Source organism: Phalacrocorax carbo, chromosome 3, assembly GCF_963921805.1.
Source record: "Phalacrocorax carbo chromosome 3, bPhaCar2.1, whole genome shotgun sequence".
In the NCBI taxonomy this organism is placed as follows: Eukaryota; Metazoa; Chordata; class Aves; order Suliformes; family Phalacrocoracidae; genus Phalacrocorax; species Phalacrocorax carbo.
This window is the reverse complement of record NC_087515.1, coordinates 124,103,095-124,129,024: the sequence shown is the minus strand read 5'-3', so window position 1 is coordinate 124,129,024 and position 25,930 is coordinate 124,103,095. Positions and strand designations below refer to the sequence as shown.

General features: G+C 41.4%; 1 protein-coding gene across 1 annotated transcript; it reads left to right on the top strand.

The window, feature by feature from the left end:
- The first annotated feature begins 3,231 nt into the window (after positions 1 to 3,231).
- On the top strand, positions 3,232 to 23,966 carry RHAG (Rh associated glycoprotein). The gene is made up of 10 exons (XM_064448224.1): positions 3,232 to 3,462; positions 9,997 to 10,180; positions 11,431 to 11,581; positions 11,786 to 11,933; positions 12,680 to 12,846; positions 13,723 to 13,860; positions 14,655 to 14,776; positions 15,428 to 15,513; positions 20,521 to 20,594; positions 22,337 to 23,966. The coding sequence occupies exons 1-10, from the start codon at positions 3,327 to 3,329 to the stop codon at positions 22,412 to 22,414; spliced, it is 1,284 nt and encodes a 427-aa protein (XP_064304294.1). The 5' UTR covers positions 3,232 to 3,326; the 3' UTR covers positions 22,415 to 23,966.
- The last annotated feature ends 1,964 nt before the right edge of the window (positions 23,967 to 25,930 follow it).

The following is a 25,930-nucleotide window of genomic DNA, read 5'->3' as shown; positions in this document are numbered from 1 at the left end:
CAGATCCAGCACACTGGGGAGTCCACATGCTGCAAATAGGTCTTTTCCCTGTCCTGTGAAATTCTCATGGGGTTTGGATGAGCTACAAGTAGTTTAAAACTGTCATTTTCAATGCTCGGGGTAGAGCATCATCTTGTCCCAGTCACAAAGAGCAATTCAAGCTTTTGCAGAGGAAATCTGAAACTGTTCTCCTTGCCACCACTGCTTCAGACTCAGGGTATAGCTATTTACCCTTCTTCCCTTGGAGAGGCTTGAAGAGAATATCTAAAAGACCTGCTATTCCCTGAAGCAGTCCCCAGACCCAAACAAGATACAAGCCAGAGCCTGTCCTAACAGGCAGAAAGTGATGCAGCGAGTCAAGACAAACTGGGTTTTCCCAAAAACTCCAGTGGGCAAAGTAGCCCAGCTCCACCCTCTGGATAAAGCATCTTTTCCCTCCTGACAGGTAGTATTGGCAGTCCTTTTTGCTTAAAGGTGGTACTATCTGAAGTTAAATGTTGACAGATTAAGCCTCGTTAATGGTGAGAGAGAAGTGTTTCATTTATTTAGAAGAACAAATACTGGAGTACATAAATATTGGAATACAATTTCTTCAGAGTTCCTATTTGCACATAAATCACCTGCACATGTGTAGGGGCCATTTATCTGTGGCTGCTGGACTTAAATTTACCTCACCAGAAAAATGGGTAAGTTGCTCTTTCTGGCCAACAAAAAGAAAAAAAAAAAAAAAAGAAGAAGTGGGGACAGGAGGAGGGGAAGCTAGGCATTGGGCAGTCTGCTAAGAAGGCAATGTGAGGTTTGCTAAATGTAACTTTTAAGGACTGTGTATTCTAGTTACACTGGTACATCAGCTTTCTGGCCCATACATGCTGAAGCACAGCTTTTTTTGTACTCTCAGGTAATAGACCCCCGTCTCATCCACGCACACGTCACATGAATTACAGTAGAGGAAATGAGCACATTTGGCAAGTACTTGAAAATTTTGGGTGGAAAGCCTGGTCCTCAGTGAAGTTTCTAGAGTTTGGATGGTTAAATCTGAACTACTGACCATAGGCTTGCATTATAATTAATAAAGGGAAATGAGAATCTCTAAAACATGATGCATCTTTTCCTAAGAGAACCGTCTGAGTTAAGACTAACCATTTTCTTGAAATGCATTAACTAAAAAGGCAGTATAATGTGACTAAGACATGCATGAGTACTCTCTCAATATAGATTGTGTGTCTCTGTGTGTGTTATGTACCTGCATGCAATTTAAGATGTAAAATAACAATCTCAGAGAAAGTCCTGATTGAATGAACTTGACTTGACCTATTTTAAAATTTAAACATTTCTTAAAAGGCACTTTCCCAATAAGATTTCAACAAGGAGCCTTTTCTGCACCCCCAAAAGAACTTAATATAAGGATTGCACATATATCATGTGAGATATTCACTAGGGAAAACATTATGTAATAACAAAAGATATTCATGGCTGAGCTATGGGTAAAAAACTATGAACTTTTCTTGTGATTTTTTACTTCTTTTTTAATCACTTCCTGTGCAATCGAAGGAGTTCACAGGTCCTTGCAGTCAAACATTGTCATCTGTCTTATCCTGTGGTAAGCAAGGATGGGCAATAGCTTTTTAACAAAGCTCTGCTTCCTCTCTTTGAGCTGTTCAAATGAAATACAATTGCTACAAAGAAAAAATAAGTATATGCTTATTTTAGCTTTGCCACTTGCAAGTTTGATTCTGTGATAGACTGGTATGTTCCTTTTGCTAAATAATTTGGTTTCCGTTCCAAATCCACAAACCCATTTTCAAGGAGAAAAAGCTGAAATCGTTTTAAACTTAGTTTGGACAATGGTCTAATTCTACCTTTATACTAGAAAACTGAACAGTGCCAGGGCTTTTATCCTCCCTAAGATTACAGCAGCAGTGTCAAGCAGACTTAGTCTAAGAGTTACCATGAACTGGGCACCATTCCTAAATGATGCCTGGTGTGAGCCACCCTTCTTGCCAAGCTAAAGATTGACAAATACGTAAATTGGCCTCAGGACTGGGGAAAAGGACCTCGCGCTGCCTGGTACACCAGTGTAGAGGTACCCTAAAAAAAATAACTTCTTAAAGTCCCATAGCACATGAGCAGATTTCCAAAAGTAATCTCACCAGGACAGCAGCCCAAGGTAGCATCACCCCTCAGCATCTATAGATTATGCCAATTTTTATACCCAAGCACTGACACAGCATTTTATTGCTGTATCCTAGCACTACTACTTCATGACCAATTAGTCTATTACTGCAGTATAATCCCTTTTTTTAATAGATACAATCTTTTAGTGAAACAAAGGCTCCTACCATTCAATTTTGTCCTATGTTCTGTACACTGGATTAACAGAGGCCGAGTTACTCAGTATCACATCCATAAAATATTTTATCCACAAAACTTCTAAGAGTCAACACAAATTTTGGCAAGCAATGTGAATCTCAAGAACGAGTGATGATCCAACAGCAATCTAACTGAAATTTAATTTGCTCTTTCATTCATGTGAAAGTGTACAAGCTGAGCTTTTTAAAACCACTGGAGAGATTTGGTATCTGACCTAATTTCATTGTTCGACTTAAGGGAAATGTAAAAAGCAATAATTAAAATTGAAAAATTGAGCTTTTTTTTCAAATTCCTCTTTTTAATAATCTACAGTTTTATTTTTTAACAACTGAGAATATCCTTTTTTCTTATGAAGAAGTATAATTCTTTTCTTTTTAAATAAGAGTTCACAATGAGAACTTGGGCTCTGAGTACTTTATTCACTGTGAAATAAGAGCAAGTACTTCTTCAGCCTGCTGAAAGAGATTCTCTTTGCTTATCATACCCTATACAAAGAGATAGGAGGTTATCCATGTTTCCTATAAGATGAAATATTATTTAACTTTTAAAATGAAAGCTACAACTTGAAGAAATTATTGACGACAGGAAACACGATGTACTGCTGCTGTGTTCCTTATATGTGCAGCAAACCAGGCTCTGTGAGATTTTCTTTTAGGCCATTTCCTTTTTAAAATACATATATAGACAGTGAGAGGCATATGTGTGTCTAAATGAGCTGGTTTGCATTAGAAATTGAAAAAATATGTAAGCCAGCATTTCCTGCACAGTAATAGCCTGGGAAATAGAAATCGCTATATTGACCCGTACTGTGTCCCTCCCACAGTGGGTGTGACAGTGTGTTCGCCTGTCTCTCTTTTTTTCTTTTAATACTATATCACCCAGATCCACCAAATTAGTCAGTTCTCCTGAAGGCAAGCGTCCTCTATCAGGCTCTTACAGCCTCCTGCTCTCCTGCAATGCCTCCAGCCCATGACACCAACATGAGGTTCAAGTTCTCGATCCTGGCTCTTTTTCTGGAAGTGATCATGATTGTTTTGTCTGGGATATTTGTGGAATATAAGGACAGTGATACCCACAAGAAATTATACCCAAGTAAGTGTTGCTATCTAATATTTATAGGAGTTAGAATTTCTTTAAACTAATCCTAAGCAAGAATTCTGAATAACTTATGAGACCTACCGATATAGCTAGAAAAGAAAGGCATGCTTTGGGGCAAACAAACTTTTTCTGAGGTGTGAAAGAAGCAGGCTTCAAAGACAAATTCAAGTTGAGCACATATAAAATTCTGAAAGAGGCAAACTGCTGAGAAATTAGCTGTTCCGGGAGAGAGGAGTCCTGAAAACAGTTCTAGTATTTGCATAGCAGGTTAAAACTTGGAGAAATACGAATTGGTTTGAACAATTCTAGCATTTTCCAGAGATGGATGGTAGTGCTTCTTGCTGGAATTTCTACCCCAATTACTTTATCAAATAATGAAAATGAACAGAACATTTCATTGCTATCATCTAGGTTCCAAAAGGTTGTCTTATGAGAACATGGAAATTGGGCAGCAAAATCATCGTTGTTAAAAAAAATATGTTTGCAGAAGCTGGTCTCCACGAAGGGTAATAGCTTTTGTCACAAGGTGGATAACCTCCTCCTATCTTTCAAAGCAGTGGCTCCGCTGTAGGCAGTAATGGTTCAGCCTGCAAAAGTTTCTGTTGATTTGTTGTTCTGCAAATGCTTGATGAAGTTCAGGGAGAAAGCTTTTGGCCTGAGAAGTAGCGGCTGACTTCTCCCACCCTCCTCCTCCTCATGCAAAGATCAGACTGTTTTAAATAAATAGAAAAATAAGTCTGCAGAGGAGCAGCCTGTGTCTTGCTGGCAGTATTGAAGGGTTGTTGCTCGTTTTCTTGGCTCTGATGTCTTAATGACTTGTAGGCTTGATTGAAAACCTCTTAATGATGATCAAAACGGTACAGAACTCCTTGCCTGTATGTAGTGCCCATGTAATTTTGATTGTATCCCTCTTTTTGTCTCTTTCCAACTGGCCTTGCAGTTACTGTTAAAGGGGTATGGGGTTTTGGAGTCACTTCACTCCCTTGGGCTGTGTATTCTCACACAAAGCATTGTCCATTTGAGAGAACAGTGAATGCATGGTGTTATCCAGCTCCACATGCAAGTCACCTGATGAACATCAGGAGCTAATTACTCACATTTGGGTTAACTCCACTGAGATGCAGCAGTATCCCTAAGAAATAGTAACTTAGGCTACATCAGAGCTTGTTCTCTTTCTGAGATGCAGCTTGGTCATGTCCATGATATTGAACTATCCCAGTTCCTAAATTAGGTGGCCTTATCTAGGCAGTATTCTGGGAATGACCCTTGGTCCACTCTCACCCAGGAGGTGATAGTTGGCCTAGGCAAAAACTATGCCAGAGATCACACTAATAATTTGACAGCACAGATAATTCTATTCTGGCGCTGTTATTTTAATAACAGCTATTGCCTAAAACACCTGTCCACCTACCTCTTCTCTGATTTGACCTCAAAACAACAAGTCAACAACAGATACAGCCACAGAACAATAATGTTTTGGGCATCTTTGTATAATCTGGTAAGCCAGAAGAATGCTATCTAGGACACGGGTCCTTCAGACTCAGATTAAGGTCTGTTTGTCTGGCAAGAGCAGGGAAAATTACCTTCTCCAGTCTGAATATCACACCTGCTGGCTCTGGTACTAAACTGACCTGCATTTTCTGGGAGTTCCCCTTACCAAGGAAAATTAAGAAAAGTGCATGGGATCCTTGCGCTTATGCCAGTAATTTAATAGTCTTCAGTGGCCCCTTACAGTACTGTGGTGCATTTCTTGGTAAACCTTGAGTTTTCTGGATGGAGGCTGACTGTGACACATGCATCACTGTGGGTACTGTGTTCCCTAGTGAGCTCCTGGGATAGGCTGTTCTCACACTTCACAAAAGCCTCTCCCAGCCCTTGTGTGGAGCCCTGTTTTTAATTTAATATCTCCATTTAAAAATGCATCAGAGAGAGGGCAGGACCCTCATCCGCATCACAGAGAAAAGGATTCTTCTCATCAGATGCTAACACTACAATATAGGTCTTTAAATGTGATCTATCCAGTTAGGGTTCACCTATAGTTATTCCTTCCCTAATACCAGTGTCTAAAACGTAGGAGAAATAGCCTGCTGTCTCCCATGCCTTCCTGCACAGGCAGTGTATGACTGTATTATACCTGCACACTGTCCCCCAGCTGTCTAAACTAGCAAGCTTCTGGAATGGTTTTGGCTCATGCAGGCCAGCACCTTGACCTCCTCCTGCGTATGGCTTTAGGCATAGCATAGGTAAGTGACTCCTCTCAAGAAGCAGTACAGGTGGGAACAGTGTTTTGGGAGAGAGGAGCATGTCACTGTACAGATGTGAGTCAATCTATGCCATTTGCCTTTTGGCCAGGCTGTTCAGTTTACCAGTAGAGACATAAACTAAGCAAACGCCGCAGATGCAGTGTTGGACTTTTAGGTGCTGACCTAAGAGTTAATTGATCTCATTCACAATAGAGAAGTGGAATAAAAGCAGGATTTCCTAATATCCGTGTTTTCACTTTTAGGCCCTTTTCCTCTCAAACTTCCCTGTCTACAAAGTGCATACAAGAGCACAGTTTGCCTGGGGACCCAGCACAAAGTTAATGCTATGGTTGTATAGATGTATTAGGACATATCCTGAGTCTGGATGCAAACTGCTTCCCTGCTTCCCATGCTGTCCCAGGGTTGTTAACCCATCTGTACCTCATAGATTTAGTTGTTTCATCCATGGGCCAATTTTTATTCTCAGAACTGCAGCACAGGGCTTGCTTTTATATGCCTTAAATACTTCAGCACCATGGATCCCAGCTGTTTCAGTATTTTTGGACAGAAGAAAGATGACAATAATAATTGAGGATCACCATACTTTTGCAGTCAGGTAGGAGGGGCTGAGCAGAGATCATTCTCAAAGCATAGCTTTCCATTATATCTGTTTCTGGTGGATGCAAGTACAGGGATGGCGAATTGGATGGACAACTTCAGGTGTGTCGTTCCACTAGAATGGGAGGACAAGGGCATGTGATGGTTTTGCAAGCGCTACTAGGGGGTTTCTTTAGTACTGGTATCCTGTATGTAATGTCCTGTGATTGAACCCTGACTCATGGCTTAGGAAAACATATGCGCCCCTCTTGTTCAGGGTTCAACAGTTTACTCCTTTAGGCAGAGCAAAATCATAGTTTTAGTATAAATCTAGATGCCGCAAGCATCGTTGCATTAGGACTGTCCACCTTGCAGTGGAATTAATACGTTGGTCTTGGGCAGCTTTGCAGAATCATGTGCAGTGGTTTTGTTCAGGAGCTGCTGAAGCATTTTTCCCAATCTTTATTTTCCTGTCTCACAGAATAGAAATACTATGTTTTGTTAAACACAGCTAGTTACTGAAACAGTTTCTTTGAAATCATGCTGCTTTCTCCATCATTTGAAATCATTCCAAACTTACTTTTTAAAAGGATGTGTAAGAGGTAGTTAAAGCACAAGGTATAAACTAGACTAGTTGAAATTTGTCCTCAACATCCACGAATTAGCCTAGTTTTAACCAGGACTATTAATCTTCTGTTTAAAGAAGTCCAGACAGCTTTAAAACATTTATATTAATCCTGGCTAGCCCTCAGGAGGACCCAGGGTTACATGTCAACCAGCTGCTTGTTTCAAACGGAATTGCTTCTAGTCTTCAGGGCTGGGGTAAGATTTTTAAAAGCACCTTTTAAAAGAGACCTGAATATGAGGGAAGCCCAGTTGATGGGCACTGAGAATTAAACTCCTCAGTCATCAACGTGCCTTTGAAACCTGTTCCTTTATTCATATGTAGAGTGAGGTTACTTAAGGAGTAAAGTGTCTTTTACTAATCCAGACTTGATTTACTGAGATGTTGGGTACATGAATGGGATTGTTTTGATGAGAACAATTTACTTGCTTTGTCTGCAGTGATTTAACCAGGAGACTGCAAACAAGAGCAAGGAATAAATACTAAAAAAACACAATCCCTTCTGGGATACTAAAAAAATTTTCTTACCTGTAGCCAACTCCCCTGAATGGACAAAATAAAAACTTTATTGGAAAGTCCATGGCATAGTCAGATTAAATAATAAAAAGAGCAGAAGTAGGTTATTTTAAAATGTACACCTGATTTTGTGCATGAGACTCGAGTGTGATATAAACTGAAAACTCATGAAGCCATGTATACTTCAACTTGCTATGCTAAGCATTTATTAAATACATTTCAATTTTCTTCTTCTAGAGTAAAAAAAAAGGCTGCTTTTGAGGTGTTGCTGTGTAGTTTTTATGGATTTGCCCTCTACTTCTGTATTTTTCCGGTAACATTAAGAAGCTTTTAATAAAGTAGTTTTACAAGAGTCAGACAAATAATCCAGGCCACTTCTCAAATGCAAAAGCACTGATACCACAGGTTACTGAGTGAATGGTCACTCATAGAAAATTTTTTTTAAAGGGGGGAAAAAAGGCTTGTTCAGCATCCTATTTCCACTTATACTCAAAAAAGAGGGAAAGAGATCTTGGGTTACTCCGTCCCGTATTTGAAGAGAGCTTTCTCATGTGACCTGCCAACATATTTTTGTCCCACTTAAAAAAAAAAAACAAAGAGTGAGTGATCCTCTGTACTTGACATCATTAGGGAGGTGTCAGAAGAACGCTGGAAGGCTATCCACTCTCAGTCCTATCGGCACTAACCACTGCTACATGTTTTCCAAGACATTTGAAGGAGAGTTGCTCTAGATGCGCAGTCCACCACCACAGTCAAGCCAGGCACGAAGCCACAGCTCTGCGTTCCTGTGGCACAGGCTGCTGCAAGCTGGGAGGGTGCACAGTCAGAAGTACCTGTCAAATAATCTTGTAGTTAAATATTCTTTTCCTAAACAACCCCTGCTGAGTCCCTCTGACACAGGAATATGGGCAAATTAAGCTGCGTTTGGGGTTCTGCATCCACTAAGACACTAAAAAGTTTGCTGCTGGTAGGATCAGGAAGGTTGTATTAGCATGGTTTGTATTGTCCCCGGCCCTGTCTTTTTCATGTACTGCCAGGTCCTCTCAAGCAAGGGAATTTGTTGAGCTCTAAGCAAGACAGTTCTTTTCCCACAGCATTGCAATACAAAATATGCAAATATATCAAAAGCAGACGCCCAAATAGGGAAGTTGTGTTGATTGTGTGTCTTTTAAGATAAGTAGTAAGGACAACACAAGAATTTGGATAGTAGTTCTGGAAACTGAGAAACATGGAGAAAACCAGGAAGCTTCCAAAGGACTGCAGGGGCCTCAAAAATCCCATCACTGGCTATTATTGCAATCAGGAAATAATTGTGAAGAAATCCAGCCTAACGAGGACGCAAAAGCGTCGGGGATGTCTGCAAACCACCTGCATTTCTGTGCTGTTTCTTAATGCGTGTAGCCCAATGTGAAGGATCTTACTACTTGCACGTATGTGTTTCAGTGCTAGGTCAGGGCTGAAATATGACAGTGCAAATATTATAGTTTATTAGGAATCTCCAGTAACATTATACTTCTGGGCCCTCTTTTGGCTAAACATGGTAATGCATACAGCAAAACTATAGGAACGCTGGAGGTATGTAACTAACTGTGAAATGTAACGTCAAGCCAAATATTATAGTAACCAGGCCAATGTCTCAAGTTTTTCACATGTATTTGCATGTAAAAGGCAATGAAATAGAAATGAAGATAAATAGTTTCTCTATACCGAGGTTCTCACTAACAATAAAATCAGAGAAGAAGCTTTAATTATAAGGCTCAAACCTGTTTGGTGTAGAGTCTGTTAATTCACATAAAACACTTCAGAGTAACAAAATATTTTAAAATATAAAATATCCATGTTGTGGTGATAAACTCAGTTGTGTTAAAAAGCCTAAAAAAAGGAAATCATAATAAATTTTAAAAACCCAAACATTTTAAAAAGAAGTAGAAAAATAATTAGCCATATTTTAACAAAATTCATATTTGGAAAAAAAAAACATTTGAAGGAGGACTAAGTATATGCTGATTAGCAATATTAATTTACTAGTTCAGACATTACCTTAAATGCATTTTATTTTACCCAGGTAAAGAAATCAATCTCTTGTACAGTCATTTTTAGGGATCACAAGCATATATTTTCACTGGGCCAGCTAGCACTCTACCAAACCAATCCCATGTACAATTTTGGAGTTAGGCAGAACACGCTGCATGTCACAACCTTCATTTGAGGTGGAAGAGAATTTTTCTGTAAGGACATGAAGCTGTGATGTTCCAGCTAGCTTCACATGCAGGGAACAGTTCCAGACACGTTAAATTTCCTAGTATAGAGATCTGGTGTTTTTTTCCATAACAATATAGCAAGGAGTAATAGCAATAACTGGGTCTTGCATTTTCCAGACACTCAATCTTCAACTAGTAGACTGGTCATGAAGTGGGGAAGGATGAATCACACTGAAGACATGAGTTTGGAGCTCTCTTCTTTTTTATTAAATCTTCATTTGTCCCTAGCTTTCCTCCCTTCATAGTCACTTGCCATAGTCACTACATAGACATGTTTTTCCTTCAGTCTTTCAGGATGTCCATGTGATGATATTTGTTGGATTTGGTTTCCTCATGACCTTTCTGAAGAAATATGGATTCAGCAGTGTTGGTATCAACATGCTCATTGCTGCCTTCGGTCTCCAGTGGGGAACCTTGATGCAAGGATTTTGGCACATGACAGAACAGAAAATTCAGGTTGATATCAAAAGGTACATGTGAATTTACCATAACTGACATTTCTATCCCTTAAGATATCAGGAGGAGCCATAAAATACAAATCTGGGACCAGACTTCTAAATTCACTATATCATTGAGCCTTAGCGTCCACCTCTCCATATTCACCTGTCCTTCACCTCTGAAGAGGCAACATCTTGGGCACTGGGCAAAGGGAACCAAAGGGTGGGGTGACATTTGAGATGCTACATTACATGTGGGCCATAGGTCATGCAGAGGACTGCTTTGAATCTCTGGAGCTGAGGAAGCAGGCAGATTTCCAGCAGTAACACCACCTCCTGCATCCAGCAGGCATGAAGGGATCTGTCCCATGACACATGGGGTCACAGAAGGAAGGCTGGAACAGTGTGTCTATCCCCTTAAGAGGTTTTCTCATACATCTCAAGGAATGATTTGCATGAGCACCATATCACAGTAGGTTTTGGACCCCAATCATAGAATAAGAAACCTCATGAAAAACGTCCCTAGATACTTTTAATCCCCCATCCATTCATCTGCCCTGCTTCTGCCAAGGTCTCAGAGTGTTTTCCGCATCTGCAGCTCTGTTTTCTGAGACAACTTGTAGACAATTTTGAAAGGAACACCGCCCAAGTATTATTAAGGGACAAGCAGAAATAACGCAAGTAGCTCCTTAATGCTTAAAGACAGGCACCTGTAGGGAGACCCAGAAGTTAAAGTCCCTCTGTGCTGCAAGTTTTTGACCAATTTGTGGTTTTACCTTTGCAATTCCCTGTTAACACTGGACCTTTCTGACAGCTAGTGAAAACATGATGCACAGTGATAGAAAGGCATGCAAGGCTTCCGAAATGAGATAAACCATCTGACCAAAGCTAAGAGCTCCCTGTCATCTTTGGAGTTCAAGTGACCATCAGAGCTGGAAATATCCCTGCACGTCTGCAATACACATCTCATCTGACTTTTCACTATAATTTCAAGTAGCTAAACACATTTATGGTATAAGCAGAAGGACACCTTCCCACACTTTTTCCTCAGTAGCTGGCAAGATCCCCACAAAACCCATCTAGAAAGGCTTAATTTTCATCACAAATATGATCTTGATAATTTTATATCTGAAAAGTTAAAGCTTTATAATTTTTATGCTATGACAGGTTTGCTATTACAGCCTTATTTCAGGTCTCTTTAGGCTGATTTTCTTTTCTTCTGTTTTTTTGTGTTTTTTTTTTTTTTTTTTTTTGTTTTGTTTTTATTCATTTCTTAACTTCAGCATGATAAATGCAGACTTCAGTACAGCAACTGCTTTGATTTCATTTGGAGCAGTCCTGGGGAAAACAAGTCCTGTTCAGATGCTGATCTTGACAATTCTGGAGATCACAATCTTTGCGTGCAACGAACATCTAGTTACAGAAGTACTTCAGGTACTACAATTTAGCAAGAATTGTTTTCTAATTGTTTTCTGTTTATAGCAAATGCTTTCACTTTGTAATACTTCCAGTTTACATTTGCTAGGTTCTAGTTTATACTATAGAAAATAAACCATTAAAGTCATCCAGACTTTTTCATCAAATCCTCATCTTTATGCTGTATAAAATCTGTGGCACTATTTTGGGTCCCTCTTACAGGCCACAGATGTTGGAGCCTCAATGACTATCCATGCTTTTGGAGCTTATTTTGGTTTGGCTGTAACCCTAGTCTTGTATCGTCCTGGTCTGAAAACGAAACACAAAAATGAAGAGTCTACTTATCATTCAGAATTATTTGCCATGATTGGTAAGTGAAGTAACAGTGAGTGCTGATCAGTTGTTCATCGCTATCTTTTAATGATTGCTTATTATTATGCTGCACCCATTTCCTTAAGTGCACTCCTAGAGGTATAGTCTTTTTTTTGTCTGATGCATGCAAAACGTTTTAGTGACATACATATTTTTACAGTTTTTCCTTGGTTAAAAAAAAAAGGAAGAATAAAATTAAAGATGCATTTTCACTGCTCATTAGCATTGACTCCCTTTTTGTTAAATCTTCTGTTATAAGCAGCATTTCCATAGAAATTGGCCATAATTAAAAGTATTGAGCTGTGCCTGTCCCGCTAATGAATGTTAGAAACCATACAACTGCCTGTGAGATCTATTCATAAATCAATTTACGAGCTAAAACTACCAGTTATGACAATAGATGGTAAAGGATTTGCATGTGAACTGCCCTGCTAATGCATCTTATTCTGGTATGTTTTTCACAGTGGTGGTGAGCTCTGGCAGTGAGTGGGGCACGACAAGCAGTCACAATGTGTTAAGTCTTTCAGTAAGATTTGACAGAGACCAGGTGTCAAAATCCCAGCTGCCAGTGTCAAAAGATTCTGCATAATCTATTATTTCTTCTAGTATTTTGGTTATTTCATGTTTCTTATTGATCATCTTCCTCATTTCTTGTAGCTTCATCTGCTGTATTGGATATTTCACATTGAAATACCCGCTTGTGACTGAACAGTGTTTGTTTCATTTTGTCTTATATTCATCCAGGTACCCTGTTCCTTTGGGTTTTTTGGCCCAGTTTTAACTCTGCTATTGCAGTTGAACAAATTTACCAGGAAAAAGCAATTATCAACACTTACTATTCCTTGGCTGCATCTACTGTTGTAACGTTTGCCCTCTCCAGCCTAGTGGACCAAAGAGGCAAATTCAGTATGGTAAGAATCACATCACAACCTCTGTTAAATCAAGTCACCTTTCTATAATAGAGATGCTTAGGCAGATTCCCAATGTCCGCGAGCTATCTGGAGTCTTTGCTCACACTGTGGGCAAAATTAGAGCTATTATACTTCTAAAAGCTATAATGTAAGATTGGGCCCTAAGGCAACCTACCCTGTTTTTTTCACTCTGGAGAGTGAAAAGCTCTTAGGCATTATAGTGATGGTCCTGCTTCCTTGTTCTCTCTTGTCCACAGAACCTGCTGGACCATACAGACATTAGTCCAACACTCAGGTGAAATTTTGGGTCTTATCCAAGGAAGATCCTATGTGAGTTACTGTATTGCAATAGCCAAAATAGGTCTTTCAAGGCAATGACCTGTTCCCTGGCAATCTCACAGTCCAGCTGCACAACAGGCAAGGCCAAACTAGGTGGGGGCTGCCAAGCTGCCCACCTTTCATCTCCTTGCCCTAAAATTCAGCCCTATGTTTACACCCTCTTCTTTCCAGCAGTGTTTATCTAAGCCCAGTGAGAGCAGGCACTTTTCAATGAGCTTGCAGAATTTGCTGCTGTTGTAAGAGGCAGTTCTCACTGGCTCAGCCTAGCTTCTTGAGAGATCAGATGAGTTTTAGTGACTTTGCAAAAGCTGGGCTTCATTAAACTGGTTCCAGTTAAACTCCCTTAGACCAGCCTTGAACCAACACCTGGAACATGTAACAGGGAACCCTGTTTTAAATTCCTTCATTCTTCATTGGAAAAAAATCCCACCCAAAGAAAAGAAAAACCTATACGCAAGCGAGTCTTACAAGTCATTCAGCCCTAAAACTAGCCTGTGTTCCACATATATCATCTCCATCTCTGTATACTCTTTGCAGGTTCTCATTCAAAATGCCACCCTGGCAGGAGGAGTAGCAGTGGGTACCTGTGCTGACATGTCAATCGGCTCTTATGCTGCCATGTGCATTGGGAGCATTGCTGGAATCATCTCTGTCCTTGGGTTCCGCTTCCTGACTGTAAGTATTGAGGACCCATCTCTGCTCTTATTTACTTACTACTTCACTGGCTTCACTGGAGCTCCCTTGGTTTGCTAGAAAGGGAGTTTAGAAACTGGCTGATGCACTACAGACAGTAAGCTCTAGATAATGATTATCTTTAAATCAGTGTGATTTAAATATATGCTTATGAGCTAACTTCAGTCCCTCACCTAGTTAAAAACAGAGAAGGACCACACAGATATTAGTTTATTAAAGTTGGGATTTCTGTTCGAGAAGCTGCCAGAATTTTGCTCCAAGTGAAATAGGACTAACTACATTTCAGTCTTTTAAAATTTCTAAATAGATCTGTAACCAAAAAATACTTTTGAAGTATAAAAAGGAATTGTTCCATGTGCAAAATGTAAAAACAAAATATTCTGACTAAAACTGTTTAAACTGTCATTCCCCATGGAGAAACAGTCTGGAAGAAAATACCTGACTAGCAGACTCAGAACAGGCACGTAGGTGTTACTTAGCCACACCTTTCAACCTTTGCTGCAGTGGCTGGAAAGATTAGGAACCTCAGTGGACTGTCATGTATTTTGTACCATTATATTTATGATCGTATCTTGGATATTATACATAAGTACTTGTTTTTCTCTGCATATAAATAATTTCATACTGACAGAAAAGATAGCATGTTGTACAGCTAAATTTTGGGTCCATGAAATAAGTCTTTTCTTGTACTTCTGTGCTACTTTCTTTTACGTATCATTTTATAGATAATGGAAGACTGTAAACTTACTATAAACTTCATTTTCTCCTCATTTCAGCCTTTGTTGGCATCCAAGCTGAAAATTCAAGACACTTGTGGAGTTCATAATTTACATGGTTTACCTGGAATATTGGGAGGTATTGCTGGCATCGTAGCAACTGCGATGAGACACCAAAGTAGGTGAGTTATATAGAGAAGAGAGAAGGGAGTTTATTGATTTTTGAAAGTCTATCCTAATCTTCCACCTTTCTTGGATCCAGTTGTGATTTTTTTTTTCAGAAAATGCATCTTTGATTTGATGTCAGACATTGTGTTCTGGTTTAAATAGGACTTTTCTTGATAGCCTGCTTTTAACACACTGTTTATATGCCAAGTTTGTTCCAAATTAAAAGCTCAAGTAAAAATAAATAAATTTAAAACATCACAAAAACAGCATACAGAACCACTAAAACATGGAAGAATCTTTTTTATGATTCTGTAATTACACTGGTGGTAACTGTAAGGTTTCCAAGAAAATTGGCAAAACAGGCAATTTCCACTATCTTAAAAAACTCCAAGAAGGTGAAATGCTGGTCTTTTTGTCAAAGGGGAGCATTTTCTAAAGGCTTTCAAGACACTAATAATCTTTGCAAAGAACTTGTTTTCATCTGTAGTGTAAAACAAAACCAAAATAAAATCATGATTTCTGACTCATACACAGCAATGGCAGGGTAGTTTCCTACGAGCCACCTTGTGCAGCAGACAGCAAGTACAATGTTGTAAGACCAATTATCAGTCTCAAAGTGTAACCATTTATTGATTGCCAATAGTTTGTTTTTCTGTGCTTTTCAGGCAAGGTATCTACTTAACTCCTGGCAGGCAGGCCGCTGCCCTGGGCAGTACAATTGGAATTGCACTGGTGGGCGGAGCACTGACAGGTCAGTATGATGCATATAGCAACTGAAATGCATGTGAATTTAGAGGTTTGCCCATGGAGAACTTCAATGTATCAACAACTTTGTGTGAATAATACAAAATAGAAAAATAGAAATAATGCATGATGGCACCCTGACAGAAACTTAAATATGGAAAAGCAGTTTTCCAATAATTTTGTCTTCAAATGAAGCCTAGGTATCTTACTGAATACACACTTCAAAGATACTGGGTTGTATATATAGGAATAGTAAGATGTTGTTCTGGATGGAATCCTTCTCTAGGTTCAGACACTTAAAATTTTGAACAGAAAATAGTTTGAGATGAAGACATATTCATTTAGGTGTCACATGTTTCCATGTGATTGTGGATACTTTCCAAATAAAAATTCAGGCTGAAAAAGAAAGTTCCAGTCTGAAATCTGGGAAAGGTTTGACTGATACGTCAGCAGTAAAAGGAAGACTGGGGGTACAGTGGGCCCACTGCTGAACAAGGAAGGGGCCCTGGTGACACAGGATGCAGGGAAGGCAGAGTTACTGAATGCTTTCTTTGCTTTGGTCTTTACTGCTAAGGCTGGCCCTCAGGCATCTCAGCCCCAAGAGGAGAGAGAGAAAATCTGGAGGAAGGAAGACTTACCATCGGTTGAGTAGGATTGGGTCAGAGATCACCTAGGCAAACTGGATCTTCACAAATCCATGGGCCCCGATAGGATGCACCCGCGAGTGCTGAGGGAGCTGGCAGATGTTCTTGCTGAGCCACTCTCCATGATCTTTGAAAGGTCATGGAGGACAGAAGAGGTGCCCAAGGACTGGAGGAAAGCAAATATCACTCCAGTCTTCAAAAAGGACAAGGAGGAGGACCTGGGAAACTATAGGCCAGTCAGCCTCTTCTCCACCCCTGGAAAGGTGATGGAGGAGTTCATCCTGGAAGTTGTCTCCAGGCATGTAGGGAAGAAGGTTATCAGAAGTAGTCAACATGGCCAAGAGGGTGCCACAACTCATCAAGAGAATGGACTACTATCCACTGCTACTATTTCATGTAGGCATGAATGACACTGAGAGCCATAACCTGGGTAAAATCAAGGAAGACTTTCAAGCCCTGGGGAAGCAAGTGAAAAACATAGGTGCCAAAATTATCTTCTCCTCCATTTTGCCAGTTCGAGGGAAGGGAGCAGCCAGAAACAGGCATATTGTATATCAACTCCTGGCTATGTGGCTGGTGCCACTGTGAGGGGTTTGGCTTTTATGACAATGGGGTGTTCTTCAATGACTACAATATGCTAGAGAGTAATGGAATCCACCTGTCCAAAAGGGGTAAGGGAATCTTCAGCAGTAGCCTGGTTAACGTGGTGAGGCGGCTTTAAACTGAAGGACTTGGGTGGTGGGATCTGTTGTGAAAATGCTCACACCAGCACGTCCAATGGGGGAGTAAGTCAGGCCAAGCAGTGTGGTGATAAAGGTTCCTTAGCTGTCTCCCAAGAGGTGAAACAGAAGAGTAATCACCTCAAGTGTATGTACATGAATGCACGCAGTCTAGGTAACAAACAGGAGGAACTGGAGCTCCGTGCCCACTCAGAAGGGTACGATATCATAGGAGTAACTGAAACATGGTGGGACACCTCAAATGACTGGGGGATCGCAATGGACAGTTACATGCTCTTTCATAAAGACAGGCAGGGTAGAAGAGGTGGAGGAGTCACACTCTAAGGAAAACCTCTAATGTATTGAAGTCAACTATGGTGATTGCAACTGCTCTATCAAATGGCTCTGGGTTAAAGTCAAAAGGGTCGTCTCCAAGCAGGACCTCACAGTGGGCATCTGCTACCGACCTCCTAATAATGATGACAATGGCGATGAAGATATACTTAGGGAACTAAAGCAAGCTTCTGGCCAGCAGAACCTGGTCCTGATGGGTGACTTCAACTACCCAGACATCTGCTGGAAGAACAATATGGCAGCTCGCATGTCATCCACCAAGTTCCTGGAATATAGAGGACTGTTTCCTGATACAAACGTTAGAAGTGCCAACCAGGAATGAGGCGCTGCTGGACTTGCTATTCACAAATCGAGAAAGCCTGCTTTGTAATATCTTGGTTAGTGATAGCCTTGGCTGCAGTGACCACAATATTGTGGAGTTCGGGATCCTGCTGAGTGTGCTGAAGGTCACCTCTAAGACAAGGATTCTTGATTTTAGAAGAGCAAACTTCAGTTCACTCAAGGCTCAGTTGGGAGGGATTTGATGGGAAGCTTCCATGGAAGATAAAGGAACTAGTGAGTGCTGGGAGTTCTTAAAGAATTCTCCATTGGAAGCATAACACCATTTTATCCCCTATAAAGGAAAGGGAAGTAAGCGGAGCAAAAGGCCCCCATGGCTCAACCATGACCTCCTGGGTCTACTCAAATCCAAAAGGGAAGCACACCAGAGACGGAGAAGAGAAGAATTATTCATTGAGAGCTACAAGGGCATTGCCAGAGTGTGCAGAGATGCAGTTAGAAAAGCAAAAGCCCAGCTTGAATTGAAACTGGCCATAGATATCAAAAATAACAAGAAGGGTTTCTTCAGGTATGTCAACCACAAGCAGAAAAAGAAGGAAAACATAGGCCAACTGTTAAACAGATTAGGAGAGTCAATCACCAACGATGCTGAAAAGGCAGAGGTCCTCAACACTTTCTTCACCTCTGTCTTTACCAACACTGTTGGGTCCCAGGCTTTGGGAATGAAATTGCCGGTTGATTCGAACACTGACCCACCATCAGTGAAGGAAGAGTTAGTACGTGAATTACTACAGGAGCCTGACGCCTACAAATCAATGGGCCCTGACCCCATCCACCCGAGGGTGTTGAAAGAGCTGGCTTACGTCATTGTGAGGCCACTCTCCATAATCTTCGAGCAGTCATGGAGAACGGGGGATGTCCCTGAGGACTGGAGGAAGGCAAATGTTACCCCTATCTACAAGAAGGGCTCGAGGGAGGATCCGGGTAACTATAGCCCCATCAGCCTTACCTCAGTCCCTGGGAAAGTTATGGAATGAATCCTCCTGGGGGCCATCACAAGTCAAATGAAGCACGTGATTGGGAAAAGCCAACATGCCTTCACTAAGGGCAGATCGTGCTTGACAAACCTGGTGGTCTTCTACAACAGACTTGCCTGGTTGACATGGGGCGGGCAGTGGACATTGTCTACCTGGACTTCTCCAAGGCCTTTGATACGGTCCCCCATGGCCTCCTCCTGGAGAAATTAATGCATTATGGCCTAGACAAGTGGTCTGTGCAGTGGGTGGGGAACTGGCTGACAGGCCGCACCCAAAGGGTGGTGGTAAATGCCTCCTTTTCCAAGTGGCAACCTGCCACTAGTGGAGTCCCCCAGGGATCGATATTGGGCCCAATGTTATTCAATATCTTTATAAGTGATCTGGATACCGGCATCAAGTGTAGCCTGATGAAGTTTGCTGATGACACCAAGTTGAGTGGGGAAGGAGACTCCAGAAGGGAGAGCTGCCCTGCAGGAAGATCTGGATAGGCTGGAAGAGTGGGCCAGCAAGAACCTTATGAAGTTCAACAAGGAAAAGTGTAAGATCACACACCTGGGAAAACATAATTCAGGAGTGCAGCACAGACTGGGATCCACCTGGCTGGAGAGCAGCTCTGTGGAAAGGGACCTGGGGGTCCTGGTGGACAGAAAGCTCAACATGAGCAAACCGTGTGCTGCTGCGTCCAAGAAGGCCAACAGGATGCTGGGTTGCATCAAAAAGGGCATCACCAGCAGAGAGAAAGAAGTCATTATCCCGCTCTACTCAGTGCTTGTCAGGCCACACCTGGAGTACTGTGTACAGTTCTGGTCCCCGCTGTACAAAAAGGATGTGGACAGGCTGGAAGGGGTCCAGAGAAGGGCCACCAGGATGATCAGAGGATTGGGAAGCTGCCATATGAGGACAGGCTGGGAGAGCTGGGTTTGTTCAGCCTTGAGAAAAGGAGGCTCAGACGGGATCTCATCCCCATGTACCAGTACTTAAGGGGCAGCTACAAAGAAGACGGAGACTCCCTTTTTACACGAAGTCCCATGGAGAGGACAAGGGGGAATGGACACAAATTGCTCTTGGGGAGATTCCGATTGGACGCCAGAGGGAAATTTTTCACAGTGAGGACAGTGAACCATTGGAATAATCTCCCCAGGGAAGTGGTTGACTCAGCTACATTGGGCACTTTCAAGACTCAGCTGGACAGGGTGCTGGGCCATCTTGTCTAGACTGTGCTCTTCCCAGAAAGGTTGGACTAGATGATCCCTGAGGTCCCTTCCAACCTGTGGTTCTGTGATTCTGTGATTCACCAAGGGAAGATCATGCTTGATCAACCTGATAGTCTTCTATGATGGTGTGACTGGCTGCGTCGATGAAGGGAGAAAGGTGGATGTTTTTTATATTGACTTCAGCAAGACATTCAACACTGTATCCCATAACGTCCTCATGAACAAGCTAAGGAAGTGTGGGCTAGATGAGAGGACAGGGAGGTGGACTGAGAACTGGCTGAACAACAGAGCTCAGAGGATTGTGATCGTGGGCAATGGGCATAAGTTGGAACACGGGAAGTTCCACCTGAATATGAGAAAAAACTCCTTTCCTGTGTGGGTGCCAGAGCAGGGGCACAGGCTGCCCACGGAGGTTGTGGAGTCCCTTCCCTGAAGACATTCCCACCCCGCCTGGACGCGGTCCTGTGCCCCCTGCTCTGGGTGTGCCTGCTCCAGCAGGGGGGTTGGAGGAGATGATCTCCAGAGGTCCCTTCCAACCCCCACCATTCCATGATTCTGTGATTAAAAACAAGCTCTTATTCATGTCGACTTGAAGAAACCTGCATCACCTTTCATAATGAGTGAGCCAATGTCCCAAGATGGTTGGGCATTTCTGTAGACTAGGAAACAAGTCAGAAAACTTAGGTCACTCTTCAGGGCACATCTGAGGAACAGTTATTTGGGCATTTTGTCTATTCTTTAATCTCTGTTGCTGTTTTTTCCTGCAGGTGCTATTCTAAAGCTGCCCTTCTTGGGACAAGCATCTGACCAGAACTGCTTTGATGACTCTGTTTATTGGGAGGTAAGATAAAACCTCCCTTTATTTTCATTATGTTGGAAGATGTACAGCACACTGCAGTCCTGCTCTCCTGAGGTTTGTGATTTGCACAGGAGTCAGCTTTCAAAAATGTTGCACTGCCTCAGGCTCTGAATTTATCAAGGCCACCTTCAGGATCTTTTTTGGGTTTGCTAGCTAGTTATGCCGTTTACATTGGACTAACCTTGAAAAAAAGCAGAAATAGAGCCAATAAATTGAGACCTCAATGGAGCTCTTTACCTCTCTTTTAAGTGCTCACTGTGTCAGGTATCCTCTTCCTTCTTGTAGTTTAGACACATGATATTTGCATTTTGGCTAAATGGTGCTGCTTTTCTAGGGTCATCTAGAATTTCATACTGAATGAAATTTAGAGTACTTCTTTAGTATTTCTAGGGTGAGTCTCCTTTAGGCTGAGCAGAAGCTCTTCTGCTTTCTGGTTGAATGATCTGACAACTGAGGTTATCAGAAGAAGATGGCCTCCTGGCACTATTGTTTTAAGCATGAAGACACAAATAATGGGGCTGAGAAACAAGTATATCTGAAATAGCCCTGATAGGCTCCCTTTATGCTCCATGAAGAAATGGCTCTAGATTGCAGTTCATTTTAATCCTTCCAGATCTATGTTAGGTTACATGAATTAAAACCTTGAAAGTCTCTATATTTCCCACTGATAATGAAAGACCTTTCATTGCCTGCCTCAAGTATAGAGATGTATACCATAGAGACCTAGATTTGATCAGCTGAGTCCCACCTACATCTCTGAGTTGGATGCCTACAACCAAGTGCAGAGGAGAAACTGAGACATACCTTTCCTCTTGGCTAACCTAAGAAGTTCCCTGTACTGTTTGTAGGCTTTCTGCATTTCCCTTCATTACAGACTGATGACAGGTTCTTAATTTAGGCAGTCTGAATTTTATCCTTTATGCCAGGACAAACTCAAAAAGGCAAGACAAGGAGAAAAACATGATGTACATTCATTGCAAATAAAATGTTGTGAACCCCAAAGGAGATTTTATTAGTATTTTAATGAATTAAACTCCAGTATGAACCCCACAATTTGGCTTTTGGTGAGAGAAAGCTTTTCATTTAAGGGGAATTTTTGAGCCAAAAGATCAGCTGTATAAATGACAAACAGAAAAAAACAACTTTTAATGACAACTCCACAAGTCATTCACTGTTTGACCTTGGGAAAGCCAAAGCCCTGATTTTCGGCAAGAATTGAAATAAGCTGTCATATGTAAATGATAAAAAAAGTCAGGAAAAGGAAAGTTTTAAAATGTGGCTGAAGAATTCACAGCCTGTGTTGACCAGTGATAATAATACAACCCTGCTCAGTTGAAGGTCCTGTAGTATCAGTAGAACTGCTCAGAAATAATCTATTCTAAGTGAGCTTTATCAGGTAATGGGAAAGGACATGAGATTTGCCATACAGCATTGCTTACATTTCATTAGAAATGGTCACCTTGTTTCTTTAGAGCTCTTTGAAAATCCCAGATATTAATTTTGCACTCTCATAGCTAAAATCAATGTTAAGGAATTCTTCTATTAAGAAAATCCTGAACTCGTCCCTCAGAATTCAGAACTGGTGGTTCATGTCAGGTTCTGTTAATAAACAGACAAATAATATATACAAACAAAATGACATTCTCATTTCACTTTAGTCTCCTTTTATGGCAAAAGGAAGTCTATATCTCATCAACTGAGCTCTTCTCCGATTTTCATGGCAGGTTCCAGAAGAGGAGAAACCACATGAAATTCACTTCAACAACTATGATGAGCACAGCAGACTTGAAACCACCATGTAGAAAACTAATTCATCTCTAATATTTGTCCTAATGATGCTCTTCAGTTTCTAATGCTAACAAACAACAACCAAGTAGTGTCTAAACCACACTAGGTCTTCAAGAAGGGGCTGTAGATAGGTATATTTTTCTAATGTAAAACAAGCTTGATTTTAGAATACATAGTCATTATCCCAAGCTCAGGTGAATTAATTAGATCCTTCCAAAACCCACCACAAACTGCTATACAAAATTATCTGTATTTTACCTTTTGTCATCACTGAGTCAATACAGCCATTGAAACAACCTTTGTGTTTCAAGCCTATTACAGGATACCATATTTAACTGCAAGATTTCTGAGTTACAGTCACATCCTTCAACTGCATAGGGATAATCAAGAAGAAATGGACTGATAATGTTTATTTGGATTCTAACAAGACTTTCACCAGGGTATCCCAGATTAACTTTTTAATAATATAAAAAAAAAATATTTATTTAGACTGTTTCAAGGACACAATAAGGAAACTGAGTAGGAGCCTTCAAGAACAGGTAATTACATATGTCTTACTACATCCAACAGTAATAAGTGGATAGCAGCACTGTTAATGTCAAGAGATATAAACTGAACTAAATGATAGCTCCAAGAAAATGCAAGAGCTGTTAGGAGCTGATCAGAAATCAACTCTGTTCATCCTACCGAAGACTCAGTGGAGAACTTGTGTGTGGTGAGTCGCTACCTTTGAAGTCACTGCCTCCTAAAACAAAAGAAAGCTGAAAGAAGAAAACTGAGCTAAATTAAGGTGAATTAACTCCACCTGAGAAGTGTTGACGATGGCTGCTCAATTAAAAGAAACAAAAATTTAGATAGCTGAAGGAACTCTATGAGATGACAGTAGCTGGGAGCAGAGTCACACATCTGTGCCTACCTACATGGGGAAATCCATTGAGAGGCAATGGATGGGAGATGAAAAGTCTAACAGAAGGATCACAGTGCCTTTAGGCATTATTCAGACACAGAAAGCTATCACTGATGTCTCAGAAGGACAAGCTACAGTGGAAGAACTTTGAAGACTTTTTTATACCACTGTCTTGTTTCAAGTCTTACTTATCAGATTTAAGGGGGAAACTCTTCTCATATAAAATAGCACAGATATTTTTGGTTCTGCTGATGTATTTTTCCTTGAAAAACTTTAGAAAGATACTGGGCAGAGCTGTCCCATATGTTATATCAGCTGTAAACTGCTATATATCTCAGGTTTCTATCTATGAATGAAAATGCATTTGTTGTAACACACTTGAGTTCAGATATGCTCTTTTGCAGATATGCAACTACTGACTATTCTCTATATTTTTGGCTAGAAGACACCTTTTATCCTTTGAAAGCTTTCACAAAATAATTTTTGTAAAAACTGAGAAGGTATTTAAGAATGTGAATATTGCATATGTGAAGATTTTAGAAGTATTTTGTGCATAATTTACAAACACAAAGTATTGAAGTACTTGAAAAAGTTTCCATATGTAGACAAACTGTAAAAATCTTATCCTCAATAAATGAAGCTTACTCCTCAAAATCCTACTTGGGAATTTAGAGGGTCTTTCATTCACCTACATCCGTGAGGTAATTTCACTGATTGTGACTGTTGACCACAAAAGAATACCCGAGTGAGAAAGTACCACTCCCTGTAAGTAAATCTTTCAGAATAATGCCCTCAATAGTTATCTTTTGTTCTTTAAAAAAAAAAAAAAAAAACCAAAAACAAACAAAAAAAAAAAAACAGAGGAAAAACAAACTATGTAGTTTTGTTCTCCAGTTCTCCTTATAATCTCTCCATAATAGAATCATAGAATAGAATAGAATGGTTTAGGCTGGAAGGGACCTTTAGAAGCCATCTAGTCCAAACCCCCTGCAGTGAGCAGGGGCATCTTCAACCAGATCAGGTTGCTCAGAGCCCCGTCCAGCCTCACCTTCAATGTTTCCAGGGATGGGGCATCGACCACCTCTTGGGCAACCTGGGCCAGGGTCTCACCACCCTCACTGTAAAATTTTTTTTCCTTATATCCAGTCTAAATCTGCCCTCCTTTAGTTTAAAACCATCATCCCTTGTCCTGTCACAACAGGCCTTGCTAAAGAGGTTGACCCCATCTTTCCCATAGTCCCCCCCTTAAGTACTGGAGAGCCACAATAAGGTCTCCCCGCAGCCTTCTCTTCTCCAGGCTGAACAACCCCAACTATCTCAGCCTGTCTTCATAGGAGAGGTGCTCCGGCCCTCGCATCTTTTTGTTTCCCTCGTCTGGACCCACTCCAACGGATCAATGTCCTTCTTGTGTTGGAGGGCTCCAGAGCTGGAGGCAGCACTGCAGGTGGGGTCTCACCAGAGCGGAGCAGAGGGGCAGGATCCCCTCCCTTGAGGTAGTAGCCCAGATCCTCATCCACTAAGTACTCATTATTGTCCTCTGCATTTTTTCAGAAGATTACTGCCCCACAGAAATCAGTCCTTCAGGTTCTCTCAAAAAACAGAGAAGGGAGATATATCTCTTTACACAGAGGTCTATTCCACCTAACCTAGCTACACTTTTCAGGAAATTCTCATTTCCTTTTTGACAAAGAAGGACCCTAGAAATAGGACCTGTAGTGATAGGGCAGAGCCTGTAGCAATAGGACAAGCAGTAATGGCTCTAAACTAAAATAGGGTAGATTCAGACTAGATATAAAGAATGGATTAGGACAATTGAAAATGTAAAAAACCATGTGTTGTAAAAACGTCAAACAAGAAATAGGACTTAAAGTGACCTCCGGAACAATGTGGTGCAGCCTGATGAGTAAACCCTCATGTGACGTTAAAATAAATGAGCAGGAAAGGACAATGGGGTGGGAGGGGTTGCCTCCTTCTCCCACTGCATTTCAAGACATGCCCCCAGTTCCCACAGCATCCTACCAATAACCCAGAGTCTTGTAGAGGCAGGTAAATGCTGTGCCTGTACTGAAACTCTGCACAGACCTAACCGTGGACCCACCTCTTGGGAAACAACTAAAAATTGCTGCTTCTCAGACTCACAGAATGGCAGGGGTTGGAAGGGACCTCTGGAGATCATCCCGTCCCACCCCCTGCTTGAGCAGGCACCCCCAGAGCAGGGGGCACAGGGCCGCGTCCAGGCGGGGTTTGAATGTCTCCAGGGAAGGGTCTCCACAGCCTCCCTGGGCAGCCCATGCCACTGCTCTGTGATCACCCTCAGAGGAAATAAGTTTTCTTCCCATGGTTATGTGGAATTTCCTGTGTTCCAGCTTGTGCCCATTGCCCCTTGGCCTGTCGTTGGGCACTATTGAAATGAGTCCGTCACCATCGTCCGGACACCCACCCTTTAGATATTTATAAGCATTGATGAGATCCCCCCTCAGTCCTCTCTTCTCCAGGCTGAACAGACCCAGGTCTCTCAGCATTTCCTCATAAGGGAGATGGTCCAGCCCCTGATCCCCTTGGCAGCTCCCCCCTGGCCTTGCTCCAGCAGTTCCCTGTCCTGGGATTGGACACAGGACTTCAA